Here is a 15478-nt window from a genome sequence, read left to right on the forward strand (position 1 = left end):
ACCTGTTCAGATGATTAAAGGAGGATGAGGGTTCTTCCATGTCCACTAGTGTAGCAAGTAAAGGACATCTTTACATAATTTGCCTGATACCATCACTCAAGGCTGTCCCTTTGACTTTCAGCTGACATGTAATGGGAAGGTTTAAAGCAAAAAGAAGGACAGTACAGACAACTTGTTTTCTCTGCACAAGCTGAGAGCAGTACAGAGGGAATTTTATTGTGTAAGTGTCAAAGGAAGCAGAAGTATCAACATGAGGGCCATGGGAAGTGCAGTAAAAACTAAATCTAAATAAAAATTCTGTGTTGGCTATGTAAGAACACAGAATCACACTGATTAATTACAAAAAGACACACATGATACTGTTCTTAAAGAAAGAAACTTTCGATTTCTTAGTTCTGAGCTGTACCAGTGATAAAGATGTAAATGGTTTTGGAGCACCCTATCAGTGCTGGAGTAGAATACTGATGTGCATGGAAGTGGACCGCTCTGGTCCCACTAGCACCATCTCAACCCTGACCTGGAGGGAGACTCTGCTCTGCAGAGATTATGGGGGATTCAGTAGCCTTGTGGGCCTAAACTGAGTTGCTCTTGAGCAGAAAGGGCCACGGCACCACTGAAGGAGAGTGGTTGTGATACAAGTAAACACCTGCTCAGAAGACACACAAAAATATTAAATTCCCTAAGGAGTTCAGCTTGGCTATAGAGGGGCCATCTCCACCTTTCTCTGGGAGAGCAAACATCAAGTCAGAATAGCACTTGCTTTGTTAAGTAAAATTATAAATGCATAATGCAGGTCTAAATGTTGTCAGGACAACAGTGCAAGGCCACTGGAATGAGTGGTGTTATTTCAGCCAGACTTGCACACACAATACACCTGGGACACCCCCTGCCTATACCTACTGTTTGATCATCAGGACCACTTGAAATACTTCACTCAGAAGAAGCAGGTAGCTAAAGCAAACACCTGAAGTGATTAGCCAGTGCCACTGGAGCAAGGTCAAGCCAATCTAATCCAGCCTCACGCCATTTGGCTAACAGGAGCTTTCTTCTGTTCATTATAGTTTCTTAAACTGAAATTTTAAGGACAGTCATGTTCCAGTCTATACAACACCACATATGTGTCTGCCTTAGGGCACAGGCACCTGATTAAGGCTTTCACCTGAAATACTTAAAATTCATCCAGTTAATTAGATTGAAAACAGCAATACAATTACTATGTGAACAGAAACTATGTTTCAATTACAGTTCTGCAATAATTTATTCTGATGGATCCAAGGAAACTATGTACTGACCGGCAGGTAAAATAGTAACTGAAAAAAGCACTCCACTCCCACATAAAACACTTGCTAACACACGTCAATTTTCTAAAGACGCCTTTAGCTTCTACCAGTAAAAAAAAAAAAAAAAAAAAAGAGGTTACTGTGTCACAGACTGATGGACACCCAACCCCGCTCTTTAATATACAAAGTTTGTATCAGAGTGATGCTGTAGCACAGAGTTTTGCTCACTAATGAATCAGTAAAAATTGCAGTTGGCCAGGTAGTAAGGGACTTGTCTACATAAAAGCATCAAGAGGGGCTCCTTATTTCAAGGTTTGCATTACGTTTAGAATAGTTTCACCAGTAATAGGTCAGCATTTGTTGAAGTCTTTCAAAGCTCACCTCAGCTTCACATACAATGCAAACAGTGTCTATCCATTCCCAGAGTACAAACACAGTTCCATTCCACAGAGTTCACAGGACTTGCACTGCAGAACAGACATCATGTGAGACCTACTGAACAGTGAAATTTACATCACAGAGCTACATGAGCGACCCTATTAATATTTAACATTAAAAATTAATAGGACTCCTTGAGATCCATCTTCCTTATTCTGCAGGCACTAAAGGAGTATGACTTACATTATCATTCTTTCTCTGTAGCTCTAAAGCCTGCAGAAGTGAAAAAGACTCTCATCAATAGCCTTTTTTCCTTATGGTTAAAGGCAGACAGACCAGAAACCAGACCAGGTAGGTGGGGGAGGAAAGAAGTCAAAGTGCTAAAGTTTGTCTTGCTCTGTACCCTCAGCTTACAGCATAAAGCTAGATTGCATTAATCCTCCCTGTCATGGAAGGATGTGGTTTTGTTTGTTAGGAAGGAAGCAAAGCTTTGTATTGAATTGATTCATCCTGTTACAAAGATGGGGGGAGCAAGAGGGGGAAAACTCTATGGTCCTTTTCCAGTTTCTTGTACCATCTGCTGAATTGGAGATACAGAAGCAGTAAGGAGCGGGAATTCTACACAGAGAAACACAGTAGAAGGCTTGAAATGGTAACTCTAGCAGAGTGCACTTGTCTGCTCCTGTGTCCATCTTGAGAAGTTAATTAACATTAGATAAAATCAAATAATTAAATACTTCCTAACATACATAATTGTGCAAGTGGATCTTGAAAGAGGATGTTCTTGTTTAACTGCAGCTGAGGATTAAGAGACCTTGAGCTCTACCTGTCATTCATATCTTAAACATCCATTTCCTTTGCTTTTTCTAAGCCAATAGCTTTTTCTAAGCTATTGACCTCGGTTACATCCTGCAGGAAAGTTCTTAATTACAAAGTCAAACAAAGCATTTTGTTTTAAGCCATTCTGCCTTGGTGATCTAACACTGCTGAACACCCCTGTTGCCCTGCTCTCAAGAAAGCATCATTAACTTGCAGCTTACCCCTGACTTGTCTCATCTGTTGTAAAGTCTTCTCCCACCCCCACATTTCCTCTTTCCATCTAAAAAAGCTCAAGTCTGTCCAGTTATTCAATGCTCTCTGTAGTAAACTACTAATTACTCTCAAGAGCTCTCCAGTTACTTTGAATTAACTAACCAATTGACTAAACAAAGTCATAGTGAAGATACATTCTAGGCATCTTTTATATTTTTTTTTAATTCTGGATTTCATCCACTTTAATAAAACCTGACAGTCAGTTTCCCCTTGCTGACTGCTGCTTGTATTTGTCATATGATTCACAGTGGCATCTGAACTTTCAGTCCGCTGCATAGTAAACATTATGCAAAGGCAGTTTGTGGCTTCCAAGTGACCCATATTATTTACAGGTAGCTGTGGTGCCTTTACAGCTAACGTCATCGTTAGCACCCAGACACTAAATATGTTCATTTACAGCCACACAAAAATGACCAGAGGACACATTCAAATGGCTGCTTGGCTCACTGCTGCTGTTCACTTCAGTTGTTGCATGTAGCTAGAATATAAGGGAGTGGACAGGTGTTGCACTGCACTGTGGAAACTGGCATCCTCTTCTGGATTAACCTCCTCTGGGCTCAGCAGCAACTTCTGCCACCTTCTTACAGATTTTCCTCCTGGTTGTACAGCACAGCAGAAAAGTATAGACTACAAAGGGAGATTGGAAGGACTGACTGCAGTGGTATGGATACTTCTTGCAAGTTACATCACAGTTAAGGATGTACAATTAGGAACCTGTAAGGTCTGAGTTAAATCGCTTGTGGGTGGTGCTTCGAGGATTAACTGCTTTAACTAGCCAGAAGAGCTGATTTGTTTGGCGTTAAGAACCCATTCTCTGCCACCAAAATAGCTCTGCTTATTATGAGGATGTGGCACAGGAATACTGCACCAAAAAAAAAACTAGTAGAGCTAAGCTACATCATGTTTGTAACATAGAAAGGAAAGAATAAGCCACCGGGCTAACAAAATTAACTTAAGTTTAGCTCCTTGTCAGTGCTGTGATAAAACAAGACTGTTTCTCTCCAGGATACTCCCACTCCCAAGCTCAGTTTTTGCATCCCCCAGATCCATGCATTCAAATCACTTTAAGATCATGCTGTTCTGAGTTCTGGAAATCCCACTGTTCCCATACCCTAGGCCTCAAACAGAGAGGTCTGATAATATTCCATTTCTGACAAGCATTATATGCTTAAGCAGTAGTACAACACTCCCCCAAAAGAAGCATAGGAAGTAAAGGCCACAAGTGGCAGAAAGGCCCAGCCCAGCCCTTTGGGAAAGGTTAGTGTAAGTGGTGCTGTTACATACTGCAGCTATACAAAGAGCCAGAACACAAGCACAGCTCTGGCACTGGGGTGGGGAACTGCTTTCAGGAGGCTCCAGGGTGAGCTGTCCTGAAAGCAGCTGCAATTTCCTTGAGCAGAGCTTCTCACAAACAAGTGTATGCAACTCTGGCACTAACACTACAGGGAGGAAGGAGCAAGAGCCTTGTGGAAAGGTAAAAATGCTTGTAAAACCTGTTCACATGATTACATCCTCCTTTAACTTTTTACTCTTAAAACTCGTACCTCAGTGACTGAAGTGCCTGCCACAAGCTTTCTCAGTAGCAGCCACTAGAAGTTAATAGAGAGAAGGCTGATGAAGAGATAATGTGAAGTTCAGGTTTTCCACCAGCCCCCACCTGCCCCATCTCCATTGCTGGAACAATTGAGCTATCTATGCCTGTTTTCATGTAGCAGTGGTATAGGCATATCCTGATCCACTCAACCACCAAAGGACTTAGAGCAACAGTTCACCAGCATTCCACTGTCTACCCCCTCAGAGACAATGAAATACTTTGAAATAGGCAGGACTAAACATACAAGATGTGTTTTTTCTGTATGAGAAGACTTTGTATGGTCAATAAATCGGGCTGAGCAAATTCAGACCTACTCTCACAAGAGCAATGATAAACAAAGTGTTCATAATGACAAAACCAGGAGTTTTTGTACAAGATTCAGGGGCCATCCCATTCCAGCATCACTTCTCCCTCAGCCCTGCAGGCCTAGCAGGGGTTGAAGACTTCTGTGCACGCAGGGAAGAAGTACTGTTGACAAGATGCTCCATCTACTTGCTGTCAAGGCAAAGATAGCAAGTCCACTACCCCATTCATTTCATAGTCTTCCTAAAGCAAACTCCCAGTAATGTACAGATTTTTTTCCTTTTTTTTCTTTTTTTTTAAAAATACTTAAGTGAATTAAGATGGTCACCTGTCCCAGAAACAGGCGAGTGAATCCTCTGGGACCCATGGGATCCAGCTCTGGGACTGGCCCACTAGTAAGTACCTGGGAAAATCAGCACTCTCTTTTGCTCCCACTCCCCTGTCCCATTTGTCAGAATCACTGCAGGTGGATCCAGGTCCCAACTGTGGCCAGCAAGAAGTCCATGGAGCCAGGCACACAAGGCACAGCTCTCTTCATACCCGGATCTGGTACCCATTGAGGTCTGGCATGGCTTTGGAATCGGCAGGCTTCTTCTCACCAGATGGCCTGTGAGCAAAGAAGGTAACAGCTCTTCAGAAACTTTTTCAGTCAGGTGATGCTGCACATAGAGATGGCAGCACAGGAAAAGGTACACAGAGCTTCAGACTGATCCTGCACTACTGAGGACAGGACTATTCTGCAGCATCCATCCAGTCATTCTCCCAATGATCTCAACAGAACAGAATGCAAGTTAGCAAGTAGGAGGTCCACTCTGGAACCCCAGGTTATTATCAGGAAAACAACCTTGCTGTCAGCAGAATAATTTTTGGAATCTCTTTGAGGCACAGGTCTGTGAAGCACCAGAGCTCAGACCCATGCATAAGGTTAAAAGTCGGCCACCAACATCACTGTCTGTCTGAGCTGCCTCCTCCTCCTCCCTGCCAACACGAGCAAGCAAAAAAACCCAGCTGTCCCCTCAACTCCCTAAGCAATGATAAACTCACAATGGTACTGACTAGGGAAGAATGCTACTGCAGGTCAGAGAAATATCCACTGTTCTAAAGAAACCCTGTAGGACACCAGAAGGATCCAAACCCAAACAGCAAGGTGGAGTCTGAGTAAAGCAGATGCTCCAGATAGGTTTCCTGCCCAACAGCCCCACTTACCGTCGGTCCCCACGGCTGTTTCGCCGATGGGGGCTGGCCTGACCTCTTTGTGGGGAGGAGACATCTTTCTTTCTGTCCTTGGTGGGAGATGGTGGTCCAGTTCCTTTCCCAATCTGCCAGAAAAATAAAATTAAGAGCTACATGAGCAAAAAACCAATGTGAGTAATAACAAAACCCACAAAAACTAACAATGATTTATTATATGGGAAAAAAAAAAAGAAAAAAAGGCAAGGCAAGTGCATCAAAAATGCAAAAGCCAGAAAAAACAAGTTACAGTGACAGCGATGGCTCCAAGGACTGTATACAGTCCAACCTAATCACAACTGCAGCACTGCACAAGCATCCATTAGGGGACCAGCCTGTATAAAGTGGGTGGTATTAAGTAGGAAAGAGGCCCCAGCCTTTAATTCACTTTGTGCTCCACACATCTAGGAGTAGAAAGTTTCCTGTCACTTCATTCCCCCAGTACACCAGCAGCCAGGCAAGGCAGTGGATGTAGCAGTGAGTTACTCCATCCTTGCTGCTTACCTTCAGCCTCATATCACGGGCATGTCTCTCAAGCTCTTTGCGAAAGTCTTCCCGTGTTAGCTTGTCTAGATCCAGGATGGAGCGCTTCCACTCAATCTGCTCCACGCTGTGTGGGTCATGGGACACACAGTGACCCAGCTTCACCTTTTTCAGAGTGTGCCAGCAGCGGCGATACGCCTCCTCGAAGTCAAAGATGAGTTCGCTCAGTGTGCGGAAGACAGGTGCTTTGTACATAAGTTCCTCACGTCGGCTGATGCCCAGTGCCCCATAGCGGCCGCCAAAGTTCACCCCCAGCACGATGTGTCGGAAGTAGTTCCCTGAGAAGTGGGTTTTGAAGCTGATGGGGAAACGGTCCAGTGTGGTCATGTTGTTGGTGAGGTAACTGACAACAGCCATTATTCAGGAAATAACTGCTGATAACAGTTTCCTGACGAGACACGTCCTGCCTGCTCCAGACCCTCCCAGCCTACTTAGCAGATTCCCCATTGATTCAGACATCACATAGACAGGATTTGTTCTCCAGGTCAAGAGCCCAGCTCATTGCAGGCTGCCCTACTTTCATCTGGGTTATGGGGAAACAGACTTGGCCTCTTCAAGGAGACAGTCAACAAAGAGACATTAATTTTGATGCAGTTCTCTGATGCAGAAGTTGCAATGCTAGCACCTTAAGTGTACTGTATTCCATAGCTCACAAACTGTTAACACTGCAGCACTGTTAACACTGTTAACACTATTCCTCGGCTTGTTTTAATCTGTTTCACTAGCTACTGTTTCATACACTTTCAGGATAAAAACTCACCAACCTCCACTTCTGAACCACTCACTCACCATCTCTGCCCTTCCAGGTGCATGAAGAACCTACAGCCCAAGTACCACAAACTAAATCTGAAAGATAGCTAGGAAAGATGTGTACTTAAAGATAACACACATCTAGAACTAATAAAGGTATTGCCTAAGCTAGTAAGTGACATACACCATAATTAGAAGTTTGGGAGGATCCGTAAGTTACTTGAATGCAGAACACATGCAGACAGTTAGGGAACAATGCTATCCACAAAGGATTTCCTGACCTAACTCTACCTAGTGTTTTTGCTCCTCTTTAGATGCTCTTTTGTCTTTTACAATCTTATGTGGGTGACCAAAGCAGCACCACTCTTCTTGGTGAAGGATGAGCAACTCCAAAGGACTAGTTCTGATACTTTAGAGAATTGCTTGGATTTGGATTTCATTGGTGGGGTTTTCTGGGAGAACTGGGGAGGAAAAAAAGAGGAATGTGGGGCTTGGTGAAAATATTATCACCACCCTCAAAGCATCACAAGCAAGAGAGCAGAGGCAAAAACACAAAGATGGGCAGACATGCACAAATCCAAGAGGAAAGGATACATTCCCAGGATCACAGCTTCCAGGCATTTTATTGGCAGGGCCTCTTTGGTCATTTCTTTGGCCAGGTCCATCAGCCTACAGAGTGGGACAAGGGGACAGTTAGAGGGCTTGTGCTATGCACTGTGGCCAGTTCAGCCCTTTTGCACTATATTTGTAAGGTAGGTTTCCAGGAGAGAGGGTGGCTCACAGAGGATAGAGAACAGCACAAAGTATCTTCTCTAAGAAAATATTAAATCCAAACTAGGATTCTGCCACGTGCTTCCAAGGAATTCGCTTCAGTGGGTGGCAGTAAAACTGCTTACTGGCCAATCTGGGTTCTCAGGGAGACCACAGCACCAATGCCTCCACAAGTAAAACCCTCAAAGGACCAAGAGTCAGCAATGTTTGACACACAAGGCTCAAGGATAATAAAGCCTTCTCTGGCATTAACCGTAGTCTCTTAACCGTAGGTTCAGTAAATACCATGGAGGAGACATTGGACTGATTACAAAACAAGGCAATTAGACTCACATAAATCTGTGGACTAGACCAATAGTAAGAAGCCAGTCTTGGGAAATTCTCCATATGCTCTTTAAGAGAGTCAATGAACATCAGGTGCTTATTGCCAGGAACTTCTGGGACACAGCAGTTCCCAACATCTGGAGTGAGGAGAATACCCTTTCTCATTCAAAGTATGAGTCACCAAAAGCTTAGTGAGCCTAGATGCTGCAAAAGCACTCACAGGATCTGTGAAGTCAGACCTGTAAAGATACTTTGGCTTTCACAAAGCCTTTGTAGAGCAGGACCTAATTTCAGAATCCCTCCAAAGTTCATGTAGTTACATTCATACAATTAGAAGCAGACAGAATATGCATATTTTTGCAATACATTGTCTTTGGTTTACTGGATTTACTGATTCATGACAAAAAAAAAAACCTTACTCTCCTTCTTGAGAAAGGCCAGACACAGCTCTGCCCAGCTATGCCCCAAGCAACAGACAATGAAGTTACCCAAAGCAGGATGCAGCTACAGTACTGAAAGCCCTGAGTGCCACTAGACCTTGGGCAGGGGATGGAGAAAAAGCAGTGTGTATAGCAGGGCTGCAACAACAAAGAAAGGATTAAATGCTGTAGAGGCTGCCAGCACTTACCCAGTCAGAGGTCTGCTCTTCTTAATCTCAAAGAATTGTGTCCCAGTGTGATTGTACCTGGAAGGAAGAAGTTAAGGGCTTGGCAGCTTGGAATGTAGAATGTGAAGAAAACTTGTCTTAAAGACGTTCATGTTATTTACTATTCTCACAGCAAAGTCATGATCCCACAAATGTAGCAGCAACACAAGAAAATCCCTACCTCCCTTTCCTGCATTTCTCCCACTTACACGTCCTCCTTATTTCTACTGTATTTCCTTGTCAATTCTTCTCTTCCTTATACCCACACACAGGTTTCCACTCCAATTCCCAAAGGTTTATGCTGATAGCACATGCTCTGCTCAGCTTTCCAGTTACCAGGGTAGAATAGTTTGATAAATCTCTTCCTGCTCCATTCTGCACATAATACATGGAGCAATGAAACATTCATGGTACCTTATTCTAAGATTTACTGGGATCCAATCCAGAGCACAACCACCCTGGATGGGTGAAAGATGCCAAAAGGTCAGCCTTCTTACCTTGAATTAGGGCTGAAGGCAGAGCTAGATGTGTATCTCATCAGTGAGATTAGACCGTGTTTGCATGGCATATACTTGCTCTCCAGCACAACAGGAATGGAGAAATCTCATTCCCAGAACACAGCCACACAGGCAGCTCTGCATATAAAGGGGTAGCATACCACAGATACACAAAAGCAGGGTGGCTGAGTGTTGTTTAGACAGAGAAGAAGGATTGAGTAGGATGACCTGAGAAGGTTTGCCCATCACCACAACTCTCCCACACCTTAACAATGAGGTGATGCAGTTTGAGTACATCTGACACTTGGCTGTCAGGATCTCAGATATGTGTGTTTTTAATGAAATACCACTGTAAAGCCACTGACCTAGAAGAGTGAGTAGTGGGGAAAGGCCTTTGACAACATGCTCATTTGTTACATGCAGTTAACAGAACCAGGAGGTAACTTGGGCAAAAAAAGAAAAGAAACAGAACAGTAAAACAAAACATTATCCCAAGTCCAGCTTCCTGTTTTCAAGGAACAAGTTTCGGTTCTCCTCCAGCTACAACAGGAGAAGCTTTTCTGTTTGTCACAGGGAAAGAAAGTCCTCTTGCTCTTTCTTCCTGTGTTATCACACCAGTGAGTAAGGTAACAGCAAAGGATACTGAAGCTCCCTGATGTAGCGCTGTACAGCTTCCAGGCGCTCAGGGATGGGGGTGGATGGCTGGAACACAGGCACACTTGGTATGGGAATCTGAAATGAGGAGCAGAACATAAATTACTACTTCCAAACCTCTCCAGCGTCTTGCTGAACTCAGTGGCACATAGCTATAGGGAGCACGTTCCTCTGAAACCAGACCCTTTTTGCAGCCCAAAGTGACCACACCAGAAACATTCCTCTATTTCCACAATGGAAATTGGGAAGGGATTCCAAATAAGGCATCACCACAGAGCTGCAAGAGAAACTATGTGAAAAGGTCCTGCATTTATGCAATGTTACATTGGACAAAATAGATAGAATTAACTGACAAGGCAAGATACAAGACAGGAAAGCGATCATCTGAGGGAGTGTGACCTCATTTCAGTATTGGAACTGAAAGGCACAAAACAAAAATAAAAGAAAGAGGCAAAAATGGACAATGAGTTTTCCAATATTACCAGAGGGTGGAACAGTCCTGCAAGCAAGGGTAGAAAGGTCCTTCACTGCTTCCTGGCATTTCAGATGAGTTGGCACTGACTAGGACACAGGCTTGACAGCATGACTCCCTGCCCTGCAGTGTCTGGTGTTTTGAATTACATGGTCAGAGAATGACTTCTGGATGTTCACCTTTCAGACTGCTGTCCCATTCTGAGGCCTCAGCCTTATGGGTCCAGTCACATTTTTCTCACCAGTTTCACTATTTGCTCTGCAGGGGATAACTGTAGTCTTGTCAGCAGCTGAGAAAACGTGTCTAAGGAAAGAGAAGGGACCTGTCCACAGGACAAATAAAAAGGAGAAGACACAGTTTGGGATGACTGATAGGCTTGGAGAAACAGCCCAGTATTTTCTCTCTGAAAGATAGCTCATGCCTTGTATGCACATTGCTAATATCAGACTGTGTCTTTTCTCAGCTGTTTGACTTTTAATAGTTCAGTTCCTCCTCAGATTTCCCCCAGAGCTGGCCTATCTACAGCTATGATGGAGTGAGTCAGAGCCAGTTCTTTCTTTGGGCCTTCCACTCTGCTGTGCACAACTGCCTCTGCTGGACATGGTTTCATAGCCATAGTACTGCTTAGTGCACCCTTCACATGTATTTCTGTGGCCATCCATTTCCATATACCTCCTCCTTCTCTCCTGTGTTGGTACAAGTGACTGGTGAACCAGGTCAGGCACCTGGGGCAGCTGAAAGCTGAGCCAGCCAGCATGGGTAGTTTTCAGCCAGATCCGTTCCCTGTCCTGGCTTGCCACACGATTGCACTCTGCTTGTGCTCCCCCACAACCTTGAGGTAGGCTGGTGCTGCTCTGTGTCACACAGAGGCATCGGCTGCCTCACTTGCAGGGGGCAGCACAGGCACACTGGGAGCAGATGTGAAACTGGGTTTGTTCAGCTGCAGCTGGAGCAGGGAAGGCTCCAGAGAGTGGCACAGGAATGGAACCATCTCTGGTAGTGCATGAGCTGAGTCAGTTTGGATGCTGTGAGCTGATACACTGAGTCATAGGAAATAATTTCCAGGCAGAAACAATGAAAAAGGTAACAATCAGGGCAGGCTGACGATTTAATTTTGTTTTTTTTCTTCAGCATGGAGACTTTAATGCTTTTCAGTGGAGACAGACAGATTAAGTGCATGTTGACAGCAGAGACTAATGATTCTGGGTAGTTCCTCCTCCATTTACTAGTACAGACCTCCGATCTCCTTTTCCTCAAAAGACTGTGCAACCCTGAGACAGCATAATTGCAATTAGTTCAGCAGGGGACTAGTTAATGTGGAAGAGCCTCCTGCACCTCAAGTAATTAAACTGATGAAAGTACACTGTGCTCTCTCAGATCTGGGCCTGCAGCCCAGACTGGGCTACAGTTTCTTTTTGCATCAGGTCTGTAGCATTTTAATAGGACAATAGAAGCAGAAGTAGAGGAATAAGGTCTCCATGCCTCAATCCCACACTGACAGGACAAGAGATCCTTATACTTTTTTCTTCCCCAGCGTCATCCAGGGCATATCTCCAAAGAGCTATAAATATTAGTTAGTTTTCACAGTCTTTCAGAAAGTAGAGAAAAATTTATTTATAACAGAAAGGATAGGAAATCAGATCTATTTTGACTCGCCTTTAGCTATTATGAAAGCTGAAGAGAGCCCGGATTTCCCAAAGTATATAACCTCTGCCAGGCTTAGCAGACCAAATGAACACACCCTTGATCCTTCATCACTTGTGGGGAGTAGCTGCATCACCCCACTGCTAGATTCATGCACCCTGGCAGGCTGTCTATATGCATGGGATTGAGACTCTGCTTTTAGAAAGGGGATCCTGAGAACCAAGATTTTCCTATACAAGTGGGCCATGCTGTATGTGAGGAAAGGCAGATGAGAGCGAGGCACAGACAAAGCTCCACCCTTATCGATATTACAGAGGTGCTCTTCTGGCCGGCCTAGTTTAGCAACAGTTTCTTTTATGGTACTTACATGTATCCAAACTCCTTCCTACTCTTCCTTCTGCAAATAACACAGGAGCAGTAACAGCCTTGGTTGAGAGCTTGACTGAAAAAAAACCTATTATTTTTTCTGGCTCTCTTGTTCTGAATCCATTAGATGCAACTCTTCCTGTCTTTGTCCTAATAACCATCTCATATAAAATCCATGATTTCTTTATGAGCCAAGCACACATCACTTTGTACTTCCAGCTTGGACCCATTTGATGGTTCCAGCAGCTTGAAGCAAGGCAATACCCCACCCTGTTGCTGGAAAGAACACAACCTACAGGAGAGTGGCACTCTTAAGCCTGCTCACTTGATGCCCGCTCATCCCAAGTCTACTGGAAGGAAATGGAGACTAGAGGAGCTCTCAGACTCCAGTGAGAGACACAGCCTCTGAAGCTGATCTGTAAACACGTGTCTAATCACAGCCTCCTCCAGTCATCATTTTATAGTATTTTAGTTTATTGACAGCTTTTGTGAGAGCTATTTCCCCCAACACCCAATGCTGGCTATGATCCATGGCCAAAATTTTGGAGTAGGTAAGTCACTGTCCCATTCCCAACACCTAAAAAGGACTATTTACCCTCCAGCGCATGGAGAGAACATGGCTTTTCAAAGGAGCTAGCCTTGCCGAGTACACTTACTGCCCTGATTCTCATCTGTTGCATGAGCCTTTCAAAGAAACTTGATGGCACGGAGACAAGTAGCAATAAGCAGCCCTCAAAGAAAAAAATACATCCCTACAGAGGAGAAGGAGCTAAGGAAACAGAGCTCATCCATCCTTGTGGTTTCCTGAATTCCAGTATCCTCCCAGCTATATGCCGAGTGAGCTTGGGAATAGCATCTCAGACGACAGAGTGCTGAATAGTTTACAGATCTATTTCCCAGGGGTGCTAGCAGATGCAAAAAAACCCCCCTCAACAACCCAAAACCCAACAACCTCCAAAGCCAAACAGCCCAATTTCACCTCTTATTGCAAGACCTCAGACCACTTGTGCCCCCTAACTGTAAGCCTCTTGGATGAAGACTCTAAAGTGAGAACAGTGGAACTTTTTCACAGAGGACCAAAACAAGGGACTGAACACTATTTCCCCACCCATCATTCACTGGAGTCTTGTTTGTCAGCTTCTTTCTTCCATTGCCCTCACCTTTTTTGACCAAATCAGTCGTTATGGTTAGGAAATTAGCTAGTGTGTGTTCTGACTGATCTGAAATGTTTTCAGCCTTCACCTAGGCTCAGGACAAAGTCAAAGGAAAGGAAGGAAATCTGAAAAGGAAGGAAAAGTCTAATGGAGTTAGAATAGGGACTGTAATCAGGACTCACGATTTGTTCCAGCTGCTGCCACTGATGCCTCTGACTCTTTACTGCACAAAGGATGTTGCATCGCATGCTCTCCAGAATTCCTCATGGAAAGCAGTATGGATTCTCTGGTACTATATAATAGCATGTTCTTCCATACTTCAAATTACCTTCCTAAGGAGGTAAGTCCTTGCTTAAAAAGCCTGAGATGAAAAAGCTTCATCTTTTTGTATCTGAATTTCCCCTGTTAGAGTGATATGAATACTCTTATAACCCGTCATGTGGAGTGACACACCAAATGTTTGCAGTGTCTTTTGTTCACAGTATGCCAATAAAAGGGAGAGATTTTTCTCCAGTCGAGATGCAGCACAGCAACAATCATAAGAATTCACATTGAAATGTTTCAGTATGGTACAAGGCTCAGTGAAATCGTCAGTGGTTCCTCTTTTCATAGAGTTCTCTGCAGCAAGGCCAGGAATGTGTTTGGAAATCACACCTGACCCTGCACTAGCAATAAGCTCTGCAAGCATTTGCTAACGCCTCTTAAAACACTTGGCATCAAAAGTCTTTTTTGACAGACACAGTACTGTTCCAGAATGCCTTTTGGTGTGCAACATTGTACCCAAATCAAATTTCTTCAGGTTCAAAGTCTCACCTCCGCCTGTCTCAATCCCCCACCACAAGTATTTGGCCTCTTCTAAATTTAATTCTCATCTTTTTATCATTTATCCAGTCTTTCTCTTTAGCCACTGCCCATTCTCTACCCTTCGCCTTCCAGGCTGCTCACACATTACCTACCTGAAGTCCGTTTTCCAGCAAGGCCGCAGAAGAAGAGGGTGCTGCTGGCGCACCAGACAGGGCAGAGCCCCGCAGATGCCCTCTCGCACTCCGAGTTAGAGTGTGGCCGTGCTTCCAGCAAGAGCACTCCCAGGGCCCGTTTTTCCGAGGGATAGCTCCCGAGCCGGGGAGACCGGCCTCCTAATGGGACAGGCGGGCGCCTCCTCCCAGCGGCATGCCGCTGTTTACCCCTTCCCTTCGTCCGCCCCGTGGGGGACGGTCCGCTCCGGGCGCTTCCGCTGGGACCCCGCGCCGCACCAGCCCCGGGGTGGGGTGCGGGGGTGGGGGGGGGTCTCACCTTGGGCAGGTCGGCGGCGCCCCGGATCCTCTGCGCCACCCGGTCCCCCTCGGGGTGGATCCTGCCCACATGCCGCCACATCCGCTCCCAGGTGGGCTCATCCACGGGCAGCCCGCCGCGGTTGACGAAGAAGGGGACGCCGCCGTCGCGAAGATCCTCCTCGCCCTCCTCCTCCTGCTGCTCCTCATCCCGCGGTGCCGCCGCCTCTCCGGACGGGGGCTGCCTGGCCGCCGCGGCCCCGTCGCCCCCTGGTATCGGCATCGCCGCGCCCGCACTCAGCGCCTGCCGCCCGCCGCCGGGCCGCCGGGGGCCGCGCCCCGCATGGCCGGCGCTCCGGGCACGGGGCGTCACCGCCCCCGCCTCGCCCCCGGAGATATCAGAGCGGAGGGTTCGCCGCGAGCAGGGGAGAAAAAGCCGGGCGGGGCGGTGCTGGGTGCCGCATCAGGCCGCCGCCGCGGCGGGGGAGGCGCCGGCGGCCCGAGCGCCC

The 15478-nt window shown here is 45.7% G+C and overlaps 1 protein-coding gene across 2 annotated transcripts; it reads right to left on the minus strand.

The window, feature by feature from the left end:
- Nucleotides 1–172: 172 nt before the first annotated feature.
- Nucleotides 173–15267, minus strand: VASH1 (vasohibin 1). Of its 2 annotated transcripts, XR_008431304.1 has the most exons (8): nucleotides 14992–15267; nucleotides 10052–10140; nucleotides 8894–8950; nucleotides 7765–7839; nucleotides 6382–6763; nucleotides 5854–5966; nucleotides 5051–5254; nucleotides 173–1747 (listed from the first exon to the last, which is right to left on the minus strand). XR_008431304.1 is itself a non-coding variant. In XM_053944536.1 (7 exons), exons 1-7 carry the CDS (start codon nucleotides 15250–15252, stop codon nucleotides 5182–5184), a joined length of 1050 nt encoding a protein of 349 aa, XP_053800511.1. In that variant the 5' UTR covers nucleotides 15253–15267; the 3' UTR covers nucleotides 173–5181. The 2 variants fall into 2 exon arrangements, 1 of the variants encoding a protein (XP_053800511.1); XM_053944536.1 differs by having other exon boundaries at nucleotides 173–5254.
- Nucleotides 15268–15478: the final 211 nt, after the last annotated feature.

Source organism: Vidua chalybeata, chromosome 6, assembly GCF_026979565.1.
Source record: "Vidua chalybeata isolate OUT-0048 chromosome 6, bVidCha1 merged haplotype, whole genome shotgun sequence".
NCBI classification, from domain to species: domain Eukaryota; kingdom Metazoa; phylum Chordata; class Aves; order Passeriformes; family Viduidae; genus Vidua; species Vidua chalybeata.

What these genes read in the sequence shown, in the direction of transcription:
- VASH1 (XM_053944536.1), bottom strand. Translation starts at nt 15,252, where the DNA reads ATGCCGATACCAGGGGGCGACGGGGCCGCGGCGGCCAGGCAGCCCCCG. An exon ending in AAGAGCAGACCTCTGACTGG is followed by an intron (nt 7,840 to 8,893) that starts GTAAGTGCTGGC and finishes CCCACTCTGTAG; the next exon opens with GCTGATGGACCTGGCCAAAG. An exon ending in CCCGTGATATGAGGCTGAAG is followed by an intron (nt 5,967 to 6,381) that starts GTAAGCAGCAAG and finishes TTTTTCTGGCAG; the next exon opens with ATTGGGAAAGGAACTGGACC.